The following is a 27,265-nucleotide window of genomic DNA, read 5'->3' as shown; positions in this document are numbered from 1 at the left end:
TGTAGAGGCATTTGAGACCTCCTGTGGGTGTGTGTACTGACCCCCTAGTCCCAGCGTTACCCTGGCCCCTCTCTCTTACCTGTTTGTTCGCTTCGCTCGTTGGTCTGGGCTGGGCTGTAGTTGTGGGTGCTGTTTGGTCTGGCAGTTTGATGTTTCCTCCGCCCTCATCTTCCCCTTCCCCTTCCCTCAATGAGCCTAGTTTAAAGCCCTCTCAGCTAAGAGGGATCCGGGGGGCTTCCCCTCCGGATCTGGCTCAGCTGCGTTGGCCCCTCTGCCCCACTTACCTTAGGGGGATCAGCTGCTGCTGCCCCCGCTGCTGTTCTGTTCGCCTCTGCTGCTTTCACCTCCGCTCCGGGTCAGGTAAGGGGGCACAAGTGTGTGTAAGACAAGAGTGTGTAAGAGTTGGTGAAGCCAGTAATAGCTTGACTGCACCGAACAAATGGTTGTCCTTGAATTAAATTGACTAGCATTGCATTACTCTGGAATAAATGTATCATGTGCCTGCAGCCCAGCAGACTTGGACTTGAACCTTCCTGTCAGCATTCACACACTGCTACTGTGTGAGACAGGATACTGGATTAGTGGACCTACTATCTGATCTAGTAAATGGCATTTTTTACTTTTCTTAATCACAAAGGTATTGCTAATCATGGAGGTAGAGACAAGATACTATATGAAGTCAGAAAAAGGTAAGCACATCTTGCTAAAGAAGAAATAACTCATTCAATAAATGTAGAAGAAAGAAGAGAAGTTGAGTGGAGAAATCCTTATTTAGGGCATAATCATGGGCTGTGTCTTGCAAAGCACTGGAGCAGCTGGAGGCTCTGAGCACATTCCTCATGGGGAAAATGGTAATTGCAGTTGCTGATCAATATTCAAGCTCTGATGGTGAAATTTATTTCCAGACTAGTCCATATGATATGCCAAACTACTGGGTCCTGAAATTAAATATCTATTCCTTAACATACAAAAAATAACAACTTTTCTGTATTCTTATCCACCATTATTTTTTCTGTCACTCTCAGAATACAGTGCATGATTAAAGGTTGGGTATGAACCATCGAAACAAACAAACTTCTTGCACTCGAGAAACTTTGGCCATCCTAAGATTGAAACTGTTAAGAAAAATGCTCCTGAAAGTTTGTAATGAAAATAATGCAACTCATCCACCGTCTAACCCAGGCATATACTAGAATCTATCGGAAATTACCCACAGATAGCAATATATTCTACTACTTGGATAGCTCTACCACTAAAATATTGTTATTATGGTTTTCTCTTCTTATGTTGTCTTTTTAAAAATAGTTAACCATTCACTTTTTTTCTAGGAGATGACCCATTCTTGGCCACCACCACTCTCAGCTATTCACACACCTGGAAAAGTGGAACAGAGCAAGTTTTCATTCCCAAACAAGGTAAGTAAGTATTTATAATCTATAAGCAACTCTTTATAATCTATAAACACATTTCTCCAACTCAATATAATTCTGAATTCTGATTCTCCATGGGACCTTCTGTTACTTCTAACTACACATCCAAGCATAAACATTTCTGGACAGAGGACATGTACTGGGGTGTTGTAAAGGTTATTGGCATGAGTTTCAGAAAGATGCATTATTTGTAAATGGTGAGTGATTAATGAATAATGTAAGTCATCCCATATAAATACCGTGTTTTACCTTTCAGCATCACGTGTAGTTTAAGTGCTACAAGCCTATTCCAGAATTATTTTAGAGGGGTATTAAAGTCACAGATCCACAAGCAGGCTGTGGTCATGTGTTGGTCATTTCACCCTTGGAATGGGACAGAGGGTGATTTGGCAGCTGTGATCATTACTGAGCAGTCCTTTTTAGGATCCCCTCTGCTTACTCTGCATTGGGAGAGGGCTAGAAAAAGTGCTTCAAACATAGGCTATCCCACCTTATCTTACCCAACCAGATAGCAGCTTCCAGGGGGATCACTCAAACTGTGGTCGAAACACAAAAATGTCCTTTGCATCCTGGAATGTATAAGCCTTACTAGATGACCCAAGCAGCAACAGACCTGAACATGGAAGAGCTATTGTTGCCCAAGAACTCTCATCAACAACATCGATATCGCTGTTCTCAGCGAGCCCAGACGTGCAGCTGAAGGCCATCTGAGGGAGGAGTGGGGTGACTACACATTCTTCTGGAAAGGCAACCTGCAAACGATAGATGAATACACAGCATTAGTTTCACCATTAAGAACCAGATTGTCAGCTGAATGAGCAAATTCCCTGTTGGCATTAACAAGCACCTCATGACTCTCCATCTCCAACTGACCAACAATTTGTTTGCTACCATCATCGGTGCATATCAATGCTGAGAAAGAACAAAAAGAATAGTTTTATGCTGACCTTGATGAAATCCTGACTATCATCGCAAAAAAGGATAAAATCATTCTCCTTGGAGATTTCAATGCAAGAGTTCGCCAGGACTTTAATATGTGGAAGAGCACCATATGGAAGGAAGGAATGGGCAAGGCCCATTCCAACAGCATCCTCTTAGTCAGTAAATATGCAGAGCATGACTTTGTCCTTACTAACACTATGTTCAAACAACATGACAGGTACAAAACAACATGGCAACACCCCAGCTGAAAACGATGGCATCTCCTCAACTATGTCATTGTAAGAGCATGTGATCTAAAAGACATTCATACCATGCATGTTATGAGAGGAGCCAGGACTGCTGGACCAATCATAGCTTAGTGAGATCAATCATGTCCATTAGGATTGCACTGAAATATCAAAAGCAACCCAAATCAGTGCAAAGACAGTGCAGTATCAAATGCCTTCAAACCCTTAGACACTGCAGGGCCCTCTAAACACATCTCAGCAAAAAACTCACCAATCTTAGGATTGAAAAAGATAACACTTGTGTTGAGGAAGATTGGCAAGCTCTAAAGGAGATCATCCATGAGGCTTGTCCAGAATCAACTGGCTTTATCACCTGATGCCATCAGGACTGGTTTGACAAAAACAGTGTTGAGATCAAAGCCCTTCTCAATTGGAAGAGAAAAGCTTTCTGTGACTGGCAAGACTATCCTATGTCCAGTTAGAAGCAGGGAGCTTCCAGTCAGGGAATTTTTCAACAGCTTAAAGCCGAAGCCCAGAAGGTTCAAGAATTCAAAAACAAATGGTTAGAAGATAAGTCAAAAGAAATCCAACAATTTGTTGGTAATCATAACGTGGAGCTTCTTCATTGCAGTCAAGACTATGTACAGACCAAGCTCTTGCAGACTTACCCCACTTAGAAGTGAAGATGGCAGTACGCTCCTTAAAAACAAATCCATCAAAAACCACTGGATTGGGCGCTACCTAAAGCTCCTGAGCCAAGAATCAATGGTGAATTGATGAAACCATTGAATCTACCCCACAGCATCCAGTAAGGGAAGAACTTGCCAGTCTACCAACCTCTGAAGAAGTCAACCATGTGATAAGATAAAGGAAGAACAACAAAGCATCTGGCCCTGATGGCATGACAGCTGAGGTCTTCAAAGCTGGTGGGGAAACTATAACCAACAAGTTCAATACACTGCTTCTCATAATCTGAAACACTGAGGAAATTCCAGATGACCTAAGGAATGCCAATATTGCCACTATTGTTGAAAAGGGAGATAAGTCTGTCTGTGAATACTATCAAGGTATCACTCTCCTCTCCGTCACTGGGAAGAACCTCACTTGAATTCTGCTGAACCGACTGCTTCCTCTTGCCACAGAAATCCTTCCCAAGTTTCAGCGCAGCTTCAGACCACCAAGAGGCAACATGGACATGATTTTTGTGGCTTATTAGATCCAGGAAAAATACCAATAACAACACCAGGAACTGGATGGGTGTGTCCAGACAAGCGTGGATGTGTGGTATGTGGTGCTGCAGACCTATCTGTGGCACCACATACTGCACACACCGCACATGCAGGCGTTCTCCACACTGCTAATTTCCAGTGCGAGAGCGTTTTTTTGACCCCAGGAAATCCTATGGTCAAAAATACCTGCATCTAAAAAAAAACAGGGTGGCACACATTGAGGCAGTGCACTACCCAAAACCAGACTCTCACCAGCTACAGCTGCAGCTCCTGGAGGATCCCAGGATCCCAGGTAAGGCTGCCTCCCTTACCCCACCTAAGGCAACATGCCAGTGCTACTATTTGTCCCTGGGGAAACGCACATTCCCACTTGTGGGGATGAGTCCAATACAGCCTTTATCAATTTGACCAAAGCCTTCAGCTCTTAACTGTGAGGCTTTATGGAAGATTTTATTAAACTTTGGCTGCCCAGGGAAATTTATCTCCATCCTATGGCTCCTTCAGGACCAGATGACTGCCTTCATCCTATGCAGTGATTCCACTGCAGAGCCTCTTGCCATACGGACTAATGTCATGGAGGTCTGCATGATCATACCAATGTTGTTTTCCATCTTTCTTGCAGTCATCAAGATGCTCATCCATGACCACCTGCCACATGGCATTGGCATTGAGTACAAAATAGATAGGAATCTTTTCAATCTCTCCCACCTTGCGCCAAAACCAAAGTTACCTCGGACTTGATTGTTGAACTTCAGTACACCAATGATTGTGATGTTGTTGTACATATGGAGGGGAACCTACAAACAGCCCTTAACTGCTTCTGTCGAGCATACCAGTGCCTGGAACTGACCGTTAACATCATAAAAGCAAAGGTGCTTCACCAGCCTGCTCTGGGCCAGTCAACTCCCCTGGCAAAGATCCTCAGTGACAGACAGAAGCTGGAGAATGTTGAACACCTTGCATACCTCAGCAACCATCTCTCAAAGAAGACCAACATTGATGAGGAGATCCAGGATAGGATCCAATGTGCCAGCTCTGCCTTTGGAAGATTGAATCATTGTGCATTCAACAATCATGACATTAGGACTCAAACAAGGTTCTTACTATTTAAGACTGTGGTAATCCCAACTCTACAGCTGCAAAGCTTGGGTGACCTACAGGGATCATCTGAAAAGCCTGGAACACCTTCGCCAGGACTACTTCCAGAAGATCCTTGGGATAAAGTGGGAGGATCATTGCATAAATGCCAGTGTCCTCACCGATGCTAACACCACCACTGTGGAAGTGTCAATTATTCAACATCAGTTACAGTAGACTCTACGTGCATGCCTGAGGCATGTTTTCCAAAATTAGTACTATACTCCCAGGACAAGGACAAAGAGCATGCAGTGGCCAGAAGAAATGCTTCAAGGACACCCTCAAAGTGAACATTAAGAAGGATGCCATTGACCCCACAAAATGAGTTAGACTAGCTCGGGACAGGGCTACATGGTGATTTCTTGTGAGAGAAGGTACATCCTACTTTGAGGAAAACCATCTCACCCTGGGGGCAGAAAAAATGGTGGAGATGGAAGAAAAGGAAACAAGACTGAGAAATCCATAATCCAACTCTCCCTTTAACCACCACCTGTGACGTTTGCCAGAGAGTCTGCAGTTCTAGCATTGGCCTTCTTCGCCATTAATGGACTCACTTACAATTGTAACAGGGTGGCTGGTGTGCCTGTCCCACCACCTGAGAGGCAGCTTGCAGGTGGTGATGGAGGCTGATTAGAGACACACCTGACCAGAAGGGGGCCAGGCTTGAGTCAGATAAGCCCAGAGTCTAAGCCAGTCAGGCAGTCCAGCCCTGAGAGCCATGAAAGTAGGGGCTCCTGGCAGCAGGGCTCCCGAGCTGGCAGTAGATCTGGGTAAGTAACTCTGCAGGCCTGGGAAAAGAGGAAGTTACCAGGGACAGAAAGAGCCTTGTTTATGCAGGAAGGTGGGGGTAAGGGAGGTCTCAACTGGCTTGAGGGCAGAGCTAGGGCCCAGGAGGGGCCAAAGGTCAAGAAGAGATCACAACCAGAGACTGCCAGAGCCAGGAAGCCTGGAGATCTCAATTGGTTCATGAGCAGGGCCAGGGGCCAGAAGGGGCCAAAGGTCCAAGAGGGATCCAGCTGGAAACTGAGCCCAAGTGGATCAGGTCAGGCCAGGGAACCCAGAGTTGTCAACTGGCCTGAGGGTGGGGCCAGAGCCCAGGAGGGGCTAAATTGGTGATCCAGGAGGGACCACAGTGGTCCAGGAGGGACGCCTGTCAGAGCCAGAGAGACTGGAGATCTCAACTGTCTCTGAAGCAGGGTCAGGCCCCAAGAAGAACTAGAGGTCCAAGAGGGACCACTGACAGAGACTGATAGGGTCAGGGACCAACAGTTAGGGAGGCTGGAGCCTAGAAGCCAGATCCAATACCATCAGCCTGAGCTAAAGGCACAGCAAGAGCATAAGGGGAGGAGGCCAATAAGGCCAAGACCCCTACAAGGTAAATAACTGTAAAATAACACCTGCAAGGCATAGGGCATGGTATAGGAGACAATGGAGCTACACAATGAGCCCTTAAGGTTACAGGTGCTCTGCAGGGGCACAGACAGGCTGCGAAGGTCTATTGAGTTTGAAAGTTGAATTGAGACTATTGGCATCCAGAGGGACTTGGTGGCAACTTGCACAGATTAAGGCTCACTCTAAAGCCTGTGGGCAGCCTCCCTTACCTAATCTTCAATAAGAACAAGGCGTGGCGGGTAAGCAATCAAGGGAGGGCTACATTAGAGACCAGGCAGGAGCCACACAGTTACCAGAGGGTATCACAGCTGCCCCTGGGGCTCAAACCTGTCACAACAACCTTTTACTTGACCCGGAAGAGTGATCGTCCTCAACCGTGAAGGATCACTGAAGAAGCAAGTTTTTAAAGATTTAGTAGTACTATTGTTTGTAACCTTCTGTGCCTAAAACCTTAGTGAGCCTATGTCCACTATATAGGCTTCAGAGGGAAATACATTTATAACTTTTAAACCTTTAATGATTTATCAAAAGTAAAATAGCTCTTCCGTGAATAATAATGTTGTGATTTTTTAACTATCAGGGCTGTGACTAAAAGCCAATTGCCATACTGCAGAAGAATCTGAAGGAAATATCTTTCTGATAGGTTGATTTAAAAAAAAAAAAAGCAGCTGCTCAAAGCTGATAAGAAGTTTAAGAAGTTGATCCAGTGGGAGATGGATCAGTGATCTGCCATCAGGTGAGGTGATCAGAGGTGCAAGACAAAATTAACACAATGCACGGCTCTGCAGTTTATGACATAAATATCACCACCTCACCTTCAAAGGTGTATATGGAATCATCAGTATGTATACTTATAGAGATGGCTGGTGCATATATATACAATATATGCAGATCAGGGATGTCAAGCATATGGCCCTCATGCTGGATCTGGGCCATAGAGCTACACTATCCAGTCTGCCAGGCTGCTGGCAGGCCACCAGAAGTTGGGGAAGTGACTGGGATGGAGTGGCCTGCAGCAGAATCTAGGGATCTAAGGCCGCTGTGGACATGGTGATCAGTGGCAGGAAAGCAAGCAAGAGCTAATCCATCCCTGGTCATCCCTGTTGTGACTATCGTGGCTCTACCTCAGCATTTCCCAACCTTTTTCGCCCCATGGCACACTTACCTAAATAAAAAAGCACCGCAGCACACCAGACGCAGAGTGAGGGGGGCGGGGCTGGTGCACAGCCAGCCAGACACCTCAGCACACTGGTTGGAAATGCTGCTCTACCTCCTTGGCTGCCAGCCCCACCACCACTCCATACTGGAACCTCTGCCACCATCACTGCTGCCAGGTGCCCGTTGTCAGAGCCAGAGATGATGCCACAAGGTCTGGGTCCAAGCTGAAGCTGCTGGGCTGGATCTGTAATTAATTACAATATATATCATTACAGTGCCATGTGAATGATTATTTTATTATACAGCATTGATCTTTTTATGTACCCACTGCCATGTATTTTGTCTCACTGAGACTTATCCTAATATTTCAAAGCCTTGAGAAGCTTCATGGAGCTACCATTTGCTTTAAAATAACCTGCCAAAGAAATGTTTCCTCCTCTCTCACCCAGATGGTAATTCCTCCCCAAAGGAGGTAATTCTAAGCTTGCCTGTATCTGTACCTGATATTTGTGCATATAATATCATAATTGCACTGTCACACAGCCCTGTGTGACTAGAAATTGGTATTCTATAGTGATACTACAAGATGCAAAGATTTCTTAGGGTGATCTCTTTCATTGGGCTGATTGCATAGTTGGGATAGATATGTAGTTAATGTGCAATTGGTCCAATAAAAGATATCATCCTAAGACATCCTTGCATCTTGCATAATTCTTGAACCATCATGGCTACAACATCACTCCATCATGCTGGACTTTAAATTGCAACAGATTTTAGATGTAGAAAACTATGACTTAATTTAATTTAATTTAACTCTGCTTAATGGCAGAGTTGCAGAGGCAGTAAGCAGAAAAAAAAAAACATTTTTCAAAAAGTGGAAGACATCCTAGTGAGGAAAATAAAAAAGAGCTTAAACTCTGGCAGATCAAATCTAAAACTTTAATAAGACAAGCTAAGAGTTTGAAGAACTTGCTAGAGACACAAAACATAACATTAAAAAAATCTTTAAATACATTAGAAGCCAAAAACCTGCCAGGGGGTCAGTTGGGTCTTTGGATGATCAGGGTGTAAAAGGGACACTGACGGAGGATAGGGCTATTGCCTAGAAATTAAATGTATTTTGCATCTGTCATGACTGTGGAAGTTGTTAGGGAAACTCCATCACCAGATCCACTCTTCTCTAGGGACAAGTTAGTGACCCAAATTGAGATTTCAGTAGATGAGGTTGAAGAGGAAAGTGATAAATTAAATAGTAGCATTCACCCTAGGGTCCTGAAGGAGCTCAGATCAGAACTCCTAACTACAGTATGCAATCTATTGCTAAAAGCAGCCTCAGTAGGACTAGAGGGTTGCCAGTGTGACTCCCATATTTAGAAAAGGCTCTAGAGGGAATGCAGGGAACTGCAGGCCAATAAGCCTAATTTCTGTTCCTGGAAAATTGGTAGAAACAATAATTTAAAAAAAGAATTGCTGAGCATATGGATAAACATGGCTTCCTGGGGAGCAATCAACATGGCTTTATTGAAGGAAAACTATGCTTCACTAAGCTACTAGAGTTGTTTGAGGTGTCAGTAAGCAGGTGGTTCAGGGTGATCCAGTTGACACAATATATTTGGACTTCCAAGAAGCTTTTGATAAGGTCTTCCATCAGAGGTTCTTATTGAAGCTAGCTAGTGCTAGTCACAGAATTACAGAGAACATCCACTCGTGGATTAGAAATTGGTTTGAAAATAGAATGCAAAGAGTAAGTATAAATAGTCAGTTTTCAGGGTGGAAAGAAGTAAGCAGAACAGTCCCCCAGGGATCTGTGTTGGAACCAGTGCTGTTTAAAATATTCATAAATGATCTGGATAAATGATCTGGAAAAGGGGTTGAGTAGGGAGATGGCCAAATTTGCAAGTGACACAAAATTATTAAAAATGGTAAAGACTAAGGTGGACTGTGAGGACATACAGAAGGATCCAGCACAGTTGAGCAAATGGGCAACTAAATGGCAGATGAAATTCAATGTAGATAAATGTAAAGTGATGAACATGGGCCAGAATAACCCAAACCATACCTACACTATGTTAGGTAGGAATAGTTAGTTAGCTGTTACCACACAGGAAGCTGTACATAACCTGTTACAACATAGGAAAGAGATCTAGGAGTCGTTGTGGACAGTTCACTGAAAATATCAGCTCAGTGCCCAGCAGCTGTCAAAAAGGCAAACAAAATGTTAGGTGTTATTAAGAAGGAAATTGTAAACAAAGTGGAAAATATCATTATGCCCCTTTATAAATCCATGATGTGTCCACACCTTGAATACTATGCCATAGTACCTTGGGTACTATGCCTAGTGCTAGTCTCTGCACCTCAAAAAGAATATAGAAGCACCAGAGAAGGTACAGAGAAGGGCAAAAAGGATGCTTAGTGGTATAAAAAGGCTTCTATCTGAGGACAGAGTCTAAAGAGTCTAGGCCTATTCAGTTTAGAAAATAGACTCTGGGGTGGGGTGACATGATAAGGGTTTACAAAATGCTAAATGGCAAAGAGAAAGTAAATAGGGATGTATTATTTACTGTCTCTCACAATACAAGAGCTAGTGGTCACAAAAGGAAACTAGCAGGTAGTAAGTTTAAAACTAGCAAAAGGAAGTTCTCTTTCCACAGCATGTAATTGAAGTATAGAACTCATTGCCACCAAGTGTTGTGGAAGCTGACAGTTAAGCCACATTCAAAAAGGGGTTGGATAAATTCTTGGTGATATTGGAGTATGGGAGTTAGGGGCACAGCCTCCGAATCAGAACTGCCTCGACCTTAAATGCTGGAGGCTGCAAGTGAGAAAGGAACAGTGGAAAAAAATAAATCCTAGTCGAACCCAGTTCGCTCTCCCTTTCAGCATTCACTGTGCCACTGTATGACCCAGGCCTATTTGATGTTCATAAAGATTATGGATAAAGGCCCATCATGAAATACTATAAGCCTCCATTAATAAAGGACACCAGAGACACATCAACTAGTTCTGGGGGAAAAATAAAGAGAAAACAGGAATGGGAGTGAGGTCACAGGTTAATAACAAGGAATCCAGAAGGGAACATCGAGCAGAACACATTGACTAGCACCCACTGCCTCCTGAAGTCAAGGGATCCTTAAGCAGTGAAACTGTGCCCAGAATCATGAGCAGAAGAGTGACAGGAAAACAGTCCACACTTGCCTGGGTTCCTCCCAGCCACAGCCTTTTTCCCAGTCTTGTAGATAGCCAGCCTGGCCAGAGCAAGGAGAAGGTTGGCCAGGAAGACCTGGGACTTGGCGGGGCCATAGAGGAGGAGTGCATAACAAAAAAGTTATATGCTCTCCATTGAGCAGTGTAGCCAGAACCTCAGCAGGACATTCTGGAGGAGACAGAAAAGGAGCTGCAACCTAGTGCACTGAGGGTAGGTGTGTGCTGGGATCTACCTCTGTTGGCAAAGAGGCAGGTGTCAGAAGTGTCCATAAAGAGTACCAGATAAATGCCCATGGCAACAGCTCTGTGAAGGAGCCACTAGCTGAGGTCCCAGGTGGCTCTTGGGATCAGGATGGAATATGGATTTGTTCCCTGGAGACTCTCACCCCTGTCCTACTGAAACAGCAGCTCTGTGACTAGCTCCAGATGGCTGCAGGATAGCAAGCCAGTCTGCCTCCATACAGCCCATTGCTGCCAAATCTACATGCTTGTGCTGTGGTCACATGACCTGGTCATTATAGGTAAGGGCAGCCTTTACTTCGTAGAGTAAGCAGTAGGGAGCACATAGCCTTGGCAGCTCCATGCCCTGGGCCAACAGAGAGAAATCTGCCCACCCTTACTTGACACATTCCAGGAGGTCCCTGATATGAGTGAGATTGGCCAGAATCATCCTCCAGTGCACCCAGGGCACCTCCACTGCTGGCATCATGAGCTGTGGGTTTTTCAGCAGGCGCTTGGTGAGGAGGTTGGTGTCCTGGGCAACCATCTCTGAATCTGGAGGTAGAGACCAGCCTCCAGGCCTTGATGTCCTAGTCGAAATCCAGCAGGTCCTCCGAGTCCCACCTAGGGAGACCTCACAGGTAGAACAGCTGCCGGTCATGTCAGAACCCCTGGAGGTGGTGGAGGAAGGTGTGACTGATCAGGCATCACGCCACCTGGCTACCAGCACCATATATGAACCTCTGCAGGGCCTGAAGGTGGAAGGTATCGACTTGGCTTCAGAGGCAGACCAGGCCTTGCCTGCCCTCACTCAAGCAGAAGCTCAAGACACCTGCAAAGACCCAGTGCCATCCTGATCAGAAGAACCCCAATGCCCATCTCTGGACACTGGCCAGGAGCTCTAGGAGAATGGTCAGGGTGTTGAAACAGTGCCAGAGCATGAACAGGACCAGCTGGTTGATAATCAATCAGCACCCTCCCATGAATGAGAGGCACTGCATCAGACTCATCCATGCTTGAATCTACCCAGACACTCTGATCTCTAGTTGGTTCTAGTTCTCTGGCAGGGTGACTGGGGGACAAGTAAACCCCCAGATAAAGCAGCAAGCTGACATTCCATTGGGTGTGTTGGGGCACAGATGGGAGTGAACCCACCTGCCACCCATCACCCAGTGTCAGACCAGATATCTTGACCCAGTTGACCAAGGCAGAGGAGGTGGCTGAGTAGATGGATTGGCAGGCTTCCACCTGTGCCGAATTATCCAGGTCCTGATGGCAAGGAGCACATATTCAGTGTACACTGATAAGACCATACTCATGGTCAGCTCCTCAAGCACCAGTCTCACCAACTTCTTGTGCAGCAGGCAAAGGAACAGCTTGAGGGTGATGGCAGAGAGCTGGTCTGACAGCAGACAACCTTGATGCACTCCACACCCAAATGGGGTGGACTCTGTCGCTGTCCACTTGAGTTTGACCATGCACTCTGCAGAGGTGCACAGGATCTGGAGAAACTTCATGATGTGGAGACCAAAGCCAAATGCTCCCAGTGTGCCTGTGAGGTACCTATGATACAACTGGTCAAGTGCCTTTTCCTACTCGAGGGGCAAAAGGGCAAATGATAGTCTCTGTGAGCAAGCCTGATGAAGTCCCACACCAGGTACAGGTTGTCAAAGATGGAACTCCCTGGAACCCTGTATGTATGTCTGGTCAGGCTGAATCAGGTCTGCCTGCATGGACCTTAGGCACAGTGAGATGGCTTTTGCTATGATAGTCTGTGCAGAGGAGCGAGACTAGGTACAGGTTCTTCAGGTCACAGGGGTCCCCCCTTCTTGGGCAGCAGGGTCAGGACAACCATCCTGCATGACTAGGGGAGCTCCGTGCACCCTGGCATGACCTGGCAGGCACCAGCATCAGTCGGATCCGACAAGAAAAGCATTGCATGGGAAACCTTCACCCTTTCTTGCAGTTCACTGGGATCTATGAGGGGGTGCTGTCCTCTGCCAGGAGGCAAGTGATGTACTTTTTTCTGCTATATGAGTCAGGGTGTTTTGTAATCTCCACAGAGGCATTGGTTGTTAGCTACAGATAAGGCTGGGGACTTCAACTGGGGTGTGCTAATTCTCCTGCTAGGAGCAAATCTGGAGGTTCCTGGCTAGATGGTCTTGCCTTTCCACTTAGGGTCAGGCCAATCACCGTATTTGGGGCAGGAAGAAAATTTACCTCATGGTCAGATTGGTATGGACTGTGGGTATTTTTGCCTTCCTCTATAGTGGGGGGTGTGGCCCTCTACTCAGGTCCTCTTGAGCATATATTGACAACATTTTATAGAAGCAGGACAGTTACTGCCAGGGTTCCCCTGATTTACCTGTGGCAGGTTAGGGTATTAAGTCTATGTTGTTTCAGGTTTAAGGGTAGCCTTACATAGAGTTTAGATTATGGTTGTATAGGGATGATCCTGCCTCAGGTATGGGGTTGGACTAGATGACCTCTGGAGGTCCCTTCCAGCCGTACTTCTCTATGACAGCTATACATTCTTGGCACCCCTCCTCTTTTCAAGGGCATAGAAGAAGTGGAGCTGCAGTCCATTTCCTGGAGCAGCTGGATGTGCGAGTGGAAGAATACACTATGGGGGTGGCAGTCATCCAGAGCTGGGAGCAATTCCTGCCTTTCCTGATACTCTCCACAGAGCAACATGTTATCTGGTTTGGTGGACAGATGCCTCTCCAGCTCCAGCACTTCCCCCTTGAGCTGATCTCTAGCCACCTTCTGCTGTTGAGTGCTGTTGGGTGTGCCTCCAGGTGTAGTGGCAACAGCACTGGAGAGGCCACATCTGTAGTACAGTGTTCAGTTTTGGGCACTCTACTATAGAAAGGATGTGGAAAAATTGGAGAGAGTCCAGTAGAAGGCAACAGAAATGGTTCAGGGGTGGGGGGGACATGACTTAAGAGGAAAGGCTGAGAGAAAGAACTGGGCTTATGTAGTCTAGAGAAGAGACAACTGAGAAGGGATTTAATAGCAGCCTTCAACTACCTGAATGGGGGTTCAAAAGAGGATGGAGCTAGACTGTTCTCAGTGGTGGCAGATGACAGAACAAGGAACAAGGGTCTCAAGTTGCAGCAAGGAAAGTTTAGGTTAGATATTAAGAAGAATTTTCTCACTAGGAGGGTAGTAAAACACTGGAACTGATTACCCAGAGAGGTGATAGAAGCTCCATCCTTGGAGGTTTTCAAAACCCAGCTAGACAAAGCTTTGACTGGGATGATCTACTTAGGGATGTTCCTGCTTTGAGCAGGGTGTTGGACTAGATGACCTCCTGAGGTTCCTTCCATCCCTAATTTTCTATGATTGTACAACACCTTGCAAATAAACTTTTTTTTTGCAAAAACATAATTAATCTAATAAAAGGTATAACCTCTACCATGAGTTGTAAATCATATTAAAGCATTGTTATGGCTCACTCTGAGCTTGCAGAGCTAAATGCTGACTAAGGCACCTGCTTTGCAGATTTAGAGATGAAACCTTGATTTCAAGAACTGTTTAAAAGTGTTTCAAAATATTCCTAAACTAGAGTTTTAAAATATATATGGTATGTTCATGTTACATAATATCAGACAATGGGCACCTACTGCCCAAAAGCCTGTCTAGCAGCTCTCCCAACTATACAGCCTCTAAAAAAAGCCATTTCTTAACAATCCCAGTGTAATGGTGAGTGTGATAACAAAATTTTACTGGCATTCACTTGGAATGACCTACACAACTCGAGGGGCTTTCCTCATGATGAGCACTGTGGCCATCTTCAACTTGTTTTGATGAACCTGTAGACCATCCCAGACAATTATAGATTCCCTATAACATATACTTGTGTCTGATAATAGAGAGGTAGTGAAGGGTCCAGCAAAGAATTTAAATGCAGGCTATAAGCCCTACCCCTTACTTCCAAGCAGTATATAGGAGCTGAGAAAAACCCCATTTGTTCTTTGTGGGCATATCTACAAGTGCTCTTTAATGTGCAGTAATCTATTTACTGTGTATTAAAGCATCACATAAAAAACATGCTATTACACCAATGCACAGTAAAATAAGCTACTGTGTATTACAGGTCACCTAAAAAGCATTCATTTGTGGTACTGCACATTAGGGCAGCCTAATGAGCATAAAGTTAGTACCTCTGAGCACTTTTACATGTGCTTCGGGGGTGGGGGGCAGGGTTGAGCTCTAAGAGCTGTTCTAATTAAAGCGCCACAGTATCTCTTTCATTAGTTTCCCGGCACTTCAAAATGGTGGCAAGGGCACTTAAGCTAAAGCTTGTTTGACGAGCTTTAGTTCAAACACTCCCGCTGCCATTTTGAAGTATAGGGACACTAATACACAAGATGTGGAGGCTGGCTGGAGTGCAGTTATTACCACGTGCTGTAATTACAGCGCATCAGAGCAGCCCCGTAGCACGTCTCCAGGCATGCTTACATTGAAGGTACTAACTTTAATGCACATAAGGAAAAGCACAGTAATGCACAAATGGACATTAAACTAGCTTAGGTCAGTTTTTTTAACAGCTTTCTCACCCAGGTCAGTAAGCTATAGTGATGGACTCCAAAGAAAGCAGCAGCACATAAAGCATCCTTCAACTAGAGAAAGCATCACTGAGACCCAGGGGTGAGATACGGAGGGAGAAGAGTACATTGATCATCTTCATTCTTAGGAGCTCAGAGGACTCCTGTCTTGTTAGGAAGATACAAAGAATTTTTGCTCATTCTTTCCATTAAAATTGAATATCAACATCATTAATTCTCACACATAGTGAACTACTTTTAACCTGTATCTCAAATAATTAGTGGTCTGACAGCTTGAGACTTGCAATTTATTAATTAGGCTATTAAAGTTTCAGAGACTCACAATTGCAGCCAGGCTCAATTTGAAATCAGTCTAGAAATTAAAGCTAAATAACCAGGTTTTAAATACAATTTTATATATACTGCATACATGGCATAAAAATTAAATGTGCATTAATGTTAAGGGTCTGAGTAAAATTCATAATAAAAGGAAATGCAGTAACAGGCTATTCATCCTTTCCCCCTGTACCAGAAAGAGAGAACATTAAGAAAGCAGACTAGAGAACATCCTTTTACATAATGAAGAGCATAAAGTTACATTTTGTCCGTAATTTTGAATTTTCCTTCTTTGTGGAATTAATGTATTCTCTCAGATTTACTAGGAAGGGGCCTATCCTTTTCTTCTTCATTTTTCAACGTTCACAGATAATTGAATCAGTATGAAAAGTGACACCCCACATATGCTTTTCTTCTTCCTGTGTGATACATTAGTATGCAAAAACAATTAGAACTTGTTTGATTGTAGTTTTATTACAAACATCTTAATAAATAAACTTTAAATGAATAATTTAAACTGGTAAATAAGAGCATGCTTGACACCTGTAAGAATAAGCTTTCATGTTCAGGCATTCATTCTTTAATCTATTGTGTGAGACAAGGATGCTGTTAATTCTGGTACCTTCATTGTTCTTTAAATTTCATAATGATTTCATACATCTTGGGTGTGTCTACATGAGCACCACACTGTGCAGTTGGTACTGCACAGTTACCTAGTACTTGGTGAAGTACTAAATGAAAACCCGATTTACTTCTCAAGGGCGCATCTACATGAGACAGTGTGTTACCATAGTAACGCGCTACAGCGATGTAGCTCATTGCTGTGGTGACACAGTATTGGCAGGCACTAACTGTGATGCCACTGCTACTGCACAGTAGCAACAAGCTACTGCACTGTAGGGTCAAAAACAACCCATGTGCTGCTGGGACTGCACAGTGCTGGCAGATACTGTGCAGTCATTTAGTACTTGCTAAATGGGCAAGTTAAATACAGAACCAGAAATTGACAACCTGATTTGTTTCTCAAGGGCACGTCTACACAAGACTCTACATTGCCGTAGTGACAAGCTGCAGTGACGTAGCTCATCACTACAGCAAGGTAGCATCAGTGAGCACTAACTGTGATGCCACCACTACTGCACAGTAGCAACAAGCTACTGCACTGTAGTTTCAGAAACAATCCGTGTGCTGCTGAGACTGTGCAGTACTGGCAGGTACTAGTGCACAGGCCCAGGAGCACATAGGTCATTTCCAAACCCAAATGTTTAACTTGTTGCTACTGTGCAGTAGCAGCAGTGTCATGGTTAGTGTCCATCATGGTTAGTGCTTGTTGCTACTGTGCAGTAGTGGCAGCGTCATGGTTAGGACCCGCTGACACTATGTCATCGTAGAGATGAGCTATGTCATTGTAGCTTGCTGCTACAGCTACTTAGCATGTCTTGTAGATGTGCCCTGGCGAAGCAAATCAGGTTCTTGGTTTCTGGTTCTGTATTTTATGAGGTAACCCATCACCCTGGCATCTTGGTCCTACTTTCTCTACTCTTGAAAATCCACTGTCCTTTCACAAGTTTATTTAATCTGTTTTATCTGTTTGGGGATTAATTAATACTTTTTTCTCTTGCTTTTAAAAATCTGGAATGAGTAAATTTAAAAAAGAATAACAGGACTGAGAAACTCAGCTTTCCTCATAGAATTATTTTAAAGATTTTTTTTAAAAGTGCCTAGGAAGGTGCACAGTTTGGAGTTAATACAATCCTTGGATTCTTTATTCCATTACACTTCACTTTTATCATTAAAAGATTGGAGTAACAGAGTAAAGAATCAAGACCCTTTTATTTAAAGGGTTTGTTTTTTTTAAAGTAAAAATGTCTTCAGGAAGAGGAGGAATCATTTTGTTCAGTTACACCTCATTTATTTCATTGATGTCAAATTTGAGTACGTACCCTGCCAATGAAAGAAAGTAGAACACCGCATTCCAATTGCAGTGTGAGTATATAACAGGGGAATGAGCTATTCCTTAACTGCAACAATTTTAAAGTATTGTGGAGAGCCATACTAGGAGGAACATAAGAATATAGTGCCAAACTAGCTACCCATTTAGCCATCCAAGTAGCCTGTCTCTGACACTGGCAGGAATGGATGCTTTAGAGAGAGAGCATGTAGACAGGGTATATCTAGAGTGATCTATCCCATGTCATACCCTTTGTGGCATCTACCATTATTGGTTTAGAGGTGCCAGAGGATACACCCTTGACTGTTCTGTTTAATAGCTGTTAATGAATCTATTTTCCATGAATTTGCCTAGTCCCTGACCTGGCTATACAATCTGCCTCTACAATCTGTTGTGGTAATGAGTTCCACAAGCTAACTACATGCTGCATAAAAAGTACTTTACCTTGTTAGTTTTAAACCTGTCTCCTGCTAATTTCAGTGGGTATCCATTGGTTCTAGTATTCTGGGACTGAGCGAGTAACAGTTCCCCATAAACTTTGTCCATACCCTTCATGCTTTGATTGACCTCTGCTGTATTCCCCCTGCCACCTTTTCCTTTCCATACTTGAACAGTCCTAGCCTTTTCAGCCTGTCCTGGTATGACACCTGCTTCATACCCCTGATTATCTTGGTTGCCCTTTTTCATACCTTATGGCACAGGACAGGGTGCGACTGGAGGTTCCAACTTGGATAGTGATAAGGAACAAAAGAGATGATCATAGGCAGGACTGGATTCCCTCCTTGCACAGCTTGCTGGGGTTAGTTAGACAAGACCTACAGGGACTTCTGTCATTGAGCAATTCTTAAAACCTTTTAAAAAACCTTAAGGAAAATTTCAGACAAAAAATTCTGTCAGCACACACAGTTGTGAAAAAACAAAAGAGAAGTCTATCCTCTAATGATATATTACAGCAGTTACTCTGAAAAGTGAGAATTATCTATCTAGACTACTCTTTTCTTTTGGCAGACTGATTGTGTACTGGAGTAGCATTCAAATTGAAGTGTGCATGCCCTTTCATCAATACAGCACGCTACTCCTGCCTTCTTAGGATTATATTTAGTCAGGAGAAAAAGACATGCATTTTTATCGCTCTGTGACAGCATGAGCGGTAGGATGCTGAGACTCAATGTGCCCTAAGGGTCACCAGAACCTGCCTGCCTTCCCAACAGCTTTGGAAGCCTTGTATCCCACCTGCTACAATTTTAATGATATACCTGCTATAGACGCGCAGTCCATGTCAGAAGGCATCTACTCAGTTGTCTCACTATCTCACATCATTGGGTCACTCTAGGTTCTTCTCTCATCCCCCAAAGTAGTCTTTTCTCTCTGGGCTCCTGCCCATGACACTTAGCCTGTGACCTGCAACTCTCCCTAGGCTTCCAAGCCTGCTAGGCTGCTGGGCCTCTCCCCGGGGTTCCAGACTCAGCAAGCTAATAGCCCAGCCCACTAATAAAGCATCTCAAATAGCTCATGCATAGGGCACTGTCTCCTAGGGGTGTGCAAAACAGGCCTTATTCGATCCAGATTCAGCCTGAATCAGGGACAGTGATTCAGTTTGTTGATTTGGATCACTATCCTTGATTTGGCCAAATCCGAAACTGAAGATTCAGTGCTGATTCAGAGAATCAGCAATTTGGACATAGATGCAGCTTTAAATGTTTTTTCTACATACCTCAAGGTACCAGGTGTGGCTCGTGAATGCTGCAATGCTGGGGTGCATGGAGTGTTCCACAGGAGCACGGGGGGGGGGGGCACATGCTCAGTGGCAATAGTTCCAGTCCATTTCTGGGTCCACCAGGAAGCATGCTAGGGGCCCCTCCCCATGCCCAGTGCTTGGTCACGAGGGGACTCTGGGTGCCCCCCAGACCCAGGAGGCACCAGTTGCTGAGCCAGAGGGGTACAGGGGGCCCCCCCCAGCACAGTCTCTGACAGACCCGCAAGTGGACCAGAAGTGTTTTTGGTCCACTTCCGGGTCTGCTGCCGAGCACATTGGGAGCCCCCCACGCTTCTATGGGATGCTCCATCTACCCCACCATCACAGCATTCATGAGCCACCTTGTACCATGAGGTATGTAGAAAAAACATTTAAAGTTATCTCTATGTTCAAATTGCTGAATCTTTCCAAATCGATTCAGAGGGTTCCGATTCAATTTGGAGAGATTAAAGAGTCTTCTGATTCAATTTGGTTTTGGTGATTCGGCCACTGAATCAGGCCAAATCTCTGCCAAATAGAATTAGGGACCAAAGCTTTGCACAGCCCTACTGTCTAGTACCTGATAGTCCATGTGCAACTTCATCATACACCACCTGATAGTCCATGTGGGGGCTGCCAGTCCATCATGCCAACAGTCCTCTCATGCTGCTGGGCTACCATAAGCTCTCAAGTGTTGCTTTCTATAGTAGTCATTCCATAGTGCCACTGCCCTCAGCAGTCCTATTCAGGAGGTGCCTCACACTGCTCAGCACCTTTTGCCCCAGTACTTGACCATGTTCTTTTAAGCCTCTCTCCAGATTATGTCACTTGCCACCGGCTTCCTTTCTTCCACTCCTTCCCCAAGCCACAGCTCCTCTCTTAGGCTATGTCTCAGCTTAAGACCACTATCATCAGTCTTCAACTGCAATGTGGGCTGCCCCAAAGGCAATTCCCTGGCTCAGCATGGAAGTAGACTTATATATCCTAGAGTGGGGTGGGGTCAGGGGGTAGGGTCTAGTCTGTGCTATCTCTCTAAAAGGCACAGATGCCCTTTTTTCTCCAACTTTGTAATGGAAGCCTCAGAAGTGGTTGTTAAATGACAGAACAGTTCCTCAAAAGTAGACCGTTTCCAATGTTAAAAAAAATGGATATCATATTGTGGGACTGGGTTGATTTTAGGTACTATGTCCAGAGCTCTAAACTTCTTAGAACCAGATTAAAAATTAGGTACATTTCAGGTACATTGCTTAGCAGTGAATAACAGGTGCATACTACAAATAAATAGATCTCAAACCAGAGCTGAGGAAGTCCAGTGACCCCTGACTTCCAATGTAAAGTCTATGTAGTGTGCAAATTCCAAGTAACCCCAAGTCAATGCTCTAAACATCACTGTAAGTCAAAGATGTTGAGAAGTGGCTTGGGATTGAGCCTTTAGACCATGATCATGCTTTCATTCTAGTTAATGTAAAAAGTCATACTGAATTGAATGAAACATGATCATCAGGGATCCAGGTTTTCTGTTTCTTATGGAAAAATGGAGAAAAACACAGATTTTCCCCCTTTACCAGAGGAAAATGTGGATTTCTCATTTTAATGGAGAAACCCATGGATTTTGCAGTTTTGCAAAGAGCTCTCTGCAGGCGGGCAGAGTTCTAGCCTGCAAGGGGCTGGGGGGGAGCAGGAGGAGGGCTGTCAGGCAGGGGGCACCATAGGCACATATATATACACATGGCCAGGCAGCCTGGAGAGCAACTCTTACAGATATGTGAGAGGGTGGGATTGAGGCCCCCATAGGGAGGGAGCTGAGCAGGGCTGAGTCTGGGGCTGCTGCCCAGCCAGATGCTGTATGGGGCATGGGGCTGCCATGTGCAGCCACAGGGCTCCAGAAGGGAGCAGGACAGAACCGTGGGTTCCCCAGGGGGTGCTGGGGGGCAGGCTGGCACCCCATTACTGTGCTCACTCCCGGGGGGTCTGGAGGGCCTATTTCCCTCAAACCTGTGCATGGGACAGAGGCAGGCATGGGCTGCCCGCTGTGGGCTTAGGCGTGTGCCCTGCTGCCCTCCCCCAGGGCCTCCCCAACTGAGCAGGTGCAACCCGGCACTGCAGAGAACAGCATGGATGCATAGGGATCTCCTTGCCGCTGTGAGATCCATGCTGCCCTGGTGAGGGATCCCTTGCCTGTGCAGGAGCAGTGAGGGGCACAACCCTGGTCCACTGCCCCCCACTGCTCCCGCACATGCAGGGGATGGGTTGCCAGGTCAGCGTGGAGCTCACAGCAGCAAGGAGATCCCTGTGAGGCCCTGCTGTGTCCTGCCACACCAAGTCACACCTGCTGGGCTGCTGAGTCCCTGGGGGAGGGTTTTATCAGAGAATTTGCAATTTTTTTATCAGAGAATTTATGAGTTTTTTAATCAGGGAAAACCAGGATCCCTGATGATCAAGCTCTTAGCAGGTTTAAAATTGCTATAATAAAATCTCTATTCAAACCTGTTGTGCAGGTGTCAGCAATGTTTTTGGTCAGGGTGCCAAAAACACCCACAACCTCGACTTGTAAAATGTTGGAGTGCCAGGGACGGAAGGCAGCTGAGCCACGACAAAGCCAGTCCTTGGGGGCTGCCTACCAACCTGCTGTAGTAGTTGGTGAGCAGGAAGAATCTCTCGGGGCCGGGGACAAGAAAGAGTTAAGGATGGCTGAGTGGATTTCTATACTTGTTTTCTCTTTATTCATTGCAGAGGAATATACACTTTGAATGTCCTGTTTTCCTAATGCTTTTGCTTTTCAGGAAAACTACAGACTTCTCAGCTGCTTTTTCACTTAAATAATTAATCAGTGTTTACAACCTATGACAGCCTAATGACATTTTTTGGCAGGAAATAACAATAAAAAAGAGACTCTCCTACCTTGAGCCCTTCCTTCAATTCAACGCTTAACACTAAGCCTCTAGCCCTAAATTTTACTTCTGCCTGGAAGTGGCTGTATGAATTGCTCTATATACCTATTCCTCCAAAGTTGCAATCTTTATTTACTCCATGAGTCCACATTTAGATATTGTAAGAGGCAGCTAAGAACAAGTCAATGATATACAAGAATGTATCAGTTTTACCAAGATGATGTTACTGCATTCAGACACTTTTTGTGTATAAGTCTAAGAATTACTCATAATTGTATTGAACTATTTTTAAAAAGCAGATTTATACAAATTTACTTGGAAGACTTCAGATTGGAGAGAGACATTTGACAGTGGGGTTTTTTTGATGTTCAAAATTTTCTATAAAAACATTTAATATATTTCTAATAAAGCATAATTATAAAACTTCACTGTTAAATACATACCTGCTGGTCCACCAAAGTCTTGTTTGAGATATACAAGACAAGGATATGCTACTAAGCCATATTTGAAGCTTTGGTTGGTTTTAGGTTCACCCAATGGTATTTCAAAATCTATAGGGGCTTGTATTTTGTTCACACAGAAGGGAATGTGTACTTATATTTGTTTGCTTTTCTAGTATTCTTGCTCTTAATTTTTGAAATATAAAATACAGATAAAAAAGGCATATTGTTATTGCTTTTTTATTGGTAGATTAACTTTACATTTTTATGAGTGTAAATTCAGTAAGTATGGTATATGACTATCTGTGTATGAAAAAAGTTGATGTAGTGTATTGTAGCATATTAATTAATATTGCTGATATGATTAAGAGGCTTGGTTTGGGAGAACCAGGCTCAGCAATGGAGACTGAACTTTCACTCTCCTTCAGATACCAATTTCTTGATCTGTTGTCAACACAATTTTTGTGATCCTCAGAACAGAGACGAAAGATCAGCTCCCAGAATATTATAATAGATCCCAATAATAATTCATTTTCCTGTCTGTGTTCTCCCCTAGCCTGGTAGGCAGTAATAGCCCCTGCAGTTCTAGTAGAGTAATAAGTTAATAATAATCTGGAGATTGATAGTGAAGATAGAAAAAACTGTTCTATTAAACTATCTTGGCTGTGAGAGGAATATGAAGGCCTAATGTAAATTTATTTTCAAGGGAGTATTTGATTTTATTCTTGCAGCTGTAAATAAAGTGAATGAGTAATTAACAAAACTGGTTAGTAGCAGTAATGTAACATATTCAATGAATGTTGTATCTAAACATTATAAATAATAACACATAGTATGCTTTTTTCCTGATTATAGGAGTCACAACAGGGATCAACAGGACCCAGCAATACAAGTAAGAAGTGCCCTTTTTTTACAGCTGGATTTGGTGAATGCGTTGACTTTTAAATTCTTGGGGACAGTAAAGCAGAGGGGGGAAAATTACAAAAACATTGGAAATATGAAATAAATTGTCCTAGCACAGGAGTCAAGGCACTGGGGTATCCACAAGTGGAGATAACTGGATTCTGGAATAATATAGGAAGTATCATGTCCTTTGGGCTGGAAAGAACAGGATTAATTTGTTTCATCATGTCCAGTTCTACTCAGTGTGAAAGAAGTGTCAAAGGGAAAATGTTTGCTTTTCTAAAATAATAGAAAGCTAACAGAATGCCCAAAGGACACACAAAGACACAAGCACAACTTCAGCCTCCAAATTGTGTAAAGTTCCCAAGAGGTAGCATTACTATTATTATTATTATTACAAGGATTACAATAATGATGATGATGATTTTATTTAGATGCAGTGGCACTATGAATGTATACAGCCATATAGATAAACTGTAGATTAATTTTGTGAAACAAATCAATAGCACCTCTTCAAAGGATCAATGAATTTGGACCTTCCTTAGAATGGCATTGTGGCAATGGTGATGTACGTAAAGTTTGCTAGGCCCATTTTTTGGTTTTTCTTCATACGAAAATGCACAGAGCATCATGAAAAACTACAATACTTTAATTTCATTTTGTAGCAGGTAAAACACTTAGCAGCTGTACTGAAAATAAAGATGTAATTGTTCTGCAAAACAAAGGATTAATTCACCTCTCTGACTACCCTGATTAGTATTAATGTTGTTCGCATATTAAAAATACATGACCCTATCTTGTCCATAACATAAAATCTTGCTAACCAGAGGAGCTATTTTGTTAGATTCATGACCTGTCAGCTAGCATGGAACACTGTTTGCAGATTACAAAGCTGTGTTTGAAGATGAAAAACACTCTGAAACAGTCGACTTGGCTTTGAAACTGACTGGTCACCCACTGAGCAAGGGGAAAAGATATCCAGAGGGAAAATGCTGGGAAACTTCAGGCTATTAATACTGTACAGCACTTTGCTAAGGAAAGGTCAGCATGTAGAAGGCAATGTTGTGAAGAAGCAAGCAGTGGTGCTACTTAATTGCCACCATTGGTTTGATATTGCTATGAGCATCAGCACTAAGGAAGTAATAAAAAGGCAAAGGGGATGAGGTTCTGTCAGAAAATAATGAATACAGTAATGACAGAAGATAACACTAAAGAGCCGTAATAAATAAAGCTATGCAAACACTCAAGGAATACTGAGCATAATAAACATAAGACCCAAGCTTGAGTGGTTTGTGATGACATCAGGCGGCCATAATGTTTGCCTAACTTTGGTCATCCTTTCCCTTTGTTTAATTTTAAATATTTCTAGGTCCCTACATAATTTTAATAGTAAAAAAAAGAAAAAGAGGATTCATGCAGAGATCTGCAGCAAGCTTGGAAAGAATAAGATATGCATACTGCCAAACCTTTGCCCACAACTTGCATTACACCTGAAAACTTGCCCTAAGCCTTGGGGAAACGCTAACAAATGGCTTCTGCTATGGGAAGTGTCAGAATGACGATTACATGGCTTGACCCCTCTATAATTTTTTGGAGTTCTAGTTAGCTGATAACCTCCCAAGTTTAATTTGGGAGTGGCTCTGGGCCTTGACTTTATCCCAGGGGTGGGCAAAATATAGCCCACAGGCCACATCTAGCCCACCAAGGCTTTTTAACTGGCCCACAGTGGGTCCTTCAGTCCCTCCAGCCCAGATACAGGGGGCATCCTGGGATGTGGTGTTTGAGACCAGTCCTGCCACCTGGAGCACATAGTGGGGCAGGGACAGTGTGACTGCTGGACTTGCTTCCCGGCAGCCCCTGCAGTGGCAGCTCCTTCCAACTCCCACTGCCAGTCTCTGCTGCTGCTGCCAGACTCAACCCCACTGCTCAGGCACCCCAGCCCTCTGCCCTGCATCCACCACTGGGGACACCACACAGAGCGGGCAGGCAGGGTCTCCATGGAGACCAGCTGGGACCCCTGAGGGCAGAGCACACTTGGCTGAACAGATGAGATGGGGCCGCAGGCAGGTGGGGAATGGCATCTTGGAGCAAGATAGGCAGATGAGGCTGGGACCAGGACTGCATGGTGGTGACAGCATGGGCCCAGCAGCACCTTCTCCACTAGAATCTCAGAGCACTTTATGAAATCTAACCCATTCAGTTTCATTGCAATTATGAAATAAATATAATCCCTATTATATCAAGAAGGAAAAGAAACCTAAGCAATGTCAGAGATTTGCCCAAATTTTAACAGAAAATATATGGCTGAGCTGAATTTGGATTCTGCTTCACCTACAAGATTATCCAAAATGGAGATCTCCTGGGAGATAGAAGCCTAAAATTTCACTTCTCTATTCAGGACTATTCAGGACACAATGCGATAATCTCTAATCCCCATGGAAAATGTGGATTTGAATTGGGTCTTGCACAGTCCTTTGTATCCAAGCCCTGCACACTTAGAATATTTAAAGGGTAGTTCAGTGGAAAGCAGCAGAAACCAACACACACACACACACACACTCTCTCTCTCTCTCTCTCTCCAGATCAGTCAAGGAGGGTAGGAAGACACAAGACCAACAGTAGGTCTGCAAAAGAAGCCTGTTTTGGCCAACTCCAAAACAGGAGCCATGAACTGAGGCTAAAAAGGAAAGTGTTTCATAATTTTCTGAAGCTGGAGAGGCTGAACAGGTTGTCCAGTGATCTGACCCCACAGTAATACCTGTAACAAATAACAGGCCAAGACCTGTGTGTATGTGTTGTTGGAAAAATTGGAATAGAATCTCAGTCTGGATAAAAGTGTTTTGAGAAAGGTCAGGCAGTTCAGAGAAGTAACATCCTTTTACTGTATTTCCCCAAACTGAATCCATAATCCATATCTTTGATTTTTATGCATCTTTAGTCTACTTTTTTCTCAAACGTCTATGGCTGTAGAATCTATAGAGTCAATAAAGCATTAAGGACCTAATTCTCTAGTCTGTATGCAGAGTAACTAATTAATATCATGTTTGGCTAAATTCAATCACAACTAGAGAATCTGTTCTTTTCACTTGTTGCCACAACAAGAAACGCTACTAAGAGTAGATCAAAAGAAAAACTGATTTTTCCAGTTAGTATGGACCCTGTTTCCAAGCCACTCAAGACCCCTCCCTCATTCCATCATATTTGCATAGAAATGAATCAGCAGTCACTGGACTACTGCTATTTTACCAGGAAAAGTATTGGGTACAAATGAAAAAACTCTTTAATAAAAACAAGTAGTTATGGCTGGCTGCTTCTTCTGACACCTACACAGCCAAATGGGTTGCTAGTTGGCTGGAGGGCCGCACCCAGAGAGTGGTGGTGGATGGGTCATTTTCGACCTGGAGGGATGTGGGCAGTGGGGTCCCCCAGGACTCAGTCCTCGGGCCCGCACTGTTCAACATCTTCATCAGTGACTTGGACAAGGGGGCAAAAAGCACCCTGTTCAAATTTGCTGATGACAC

General features: G+C 44.0%; 1 protein-coding gene across 1 annotated transcript in view; it reads left to right on the top strand.

The window, feature by feature from the left end:
* Positions 1 to 27,265, top strand: part of AFF3 (AF4/FMR2 family member 3) — a 590,786-nt gene that overhangs the window by 342,631 nt on the left and 220,890 nt on the right. Inside the window, exons 5-6 of the mRNA XM_019529497.1 lie at positions 1,329 to 1,415; positions 23,697 to 23,733. Of these exons, the coding sequence (XP_019385042.1) occupies positions 1,329 to 1,415; positions 23,697 to 23,733 (124 nt within the window). The remainder of the gene's footprint in view (positions 1 to 1,328; positions 1,416 to 23,696; positions 23,734 to 27,265) is intronic.

Source organism: Crocodylus porosus, unplaced genomic scaffold (genome assembly GCF_001723895.1).
Source record: "Crocodylus porosus isolate Cpor-Errol unplaced genomic scaffold, CroPor_comp1, whole genome shotgun sequence".
Classification (NCBI taxonomy): domain Eukaryota; kingdom Metazoa; phylum Chordata; order Crocodylia; family Crocodylidae; genus Crocodylus; species Crocodylus porosus.
Note: the sequence above shows the minus strand (reverse complement) of the source record. Positions and strands in the feature narration are given on the sequence as shown.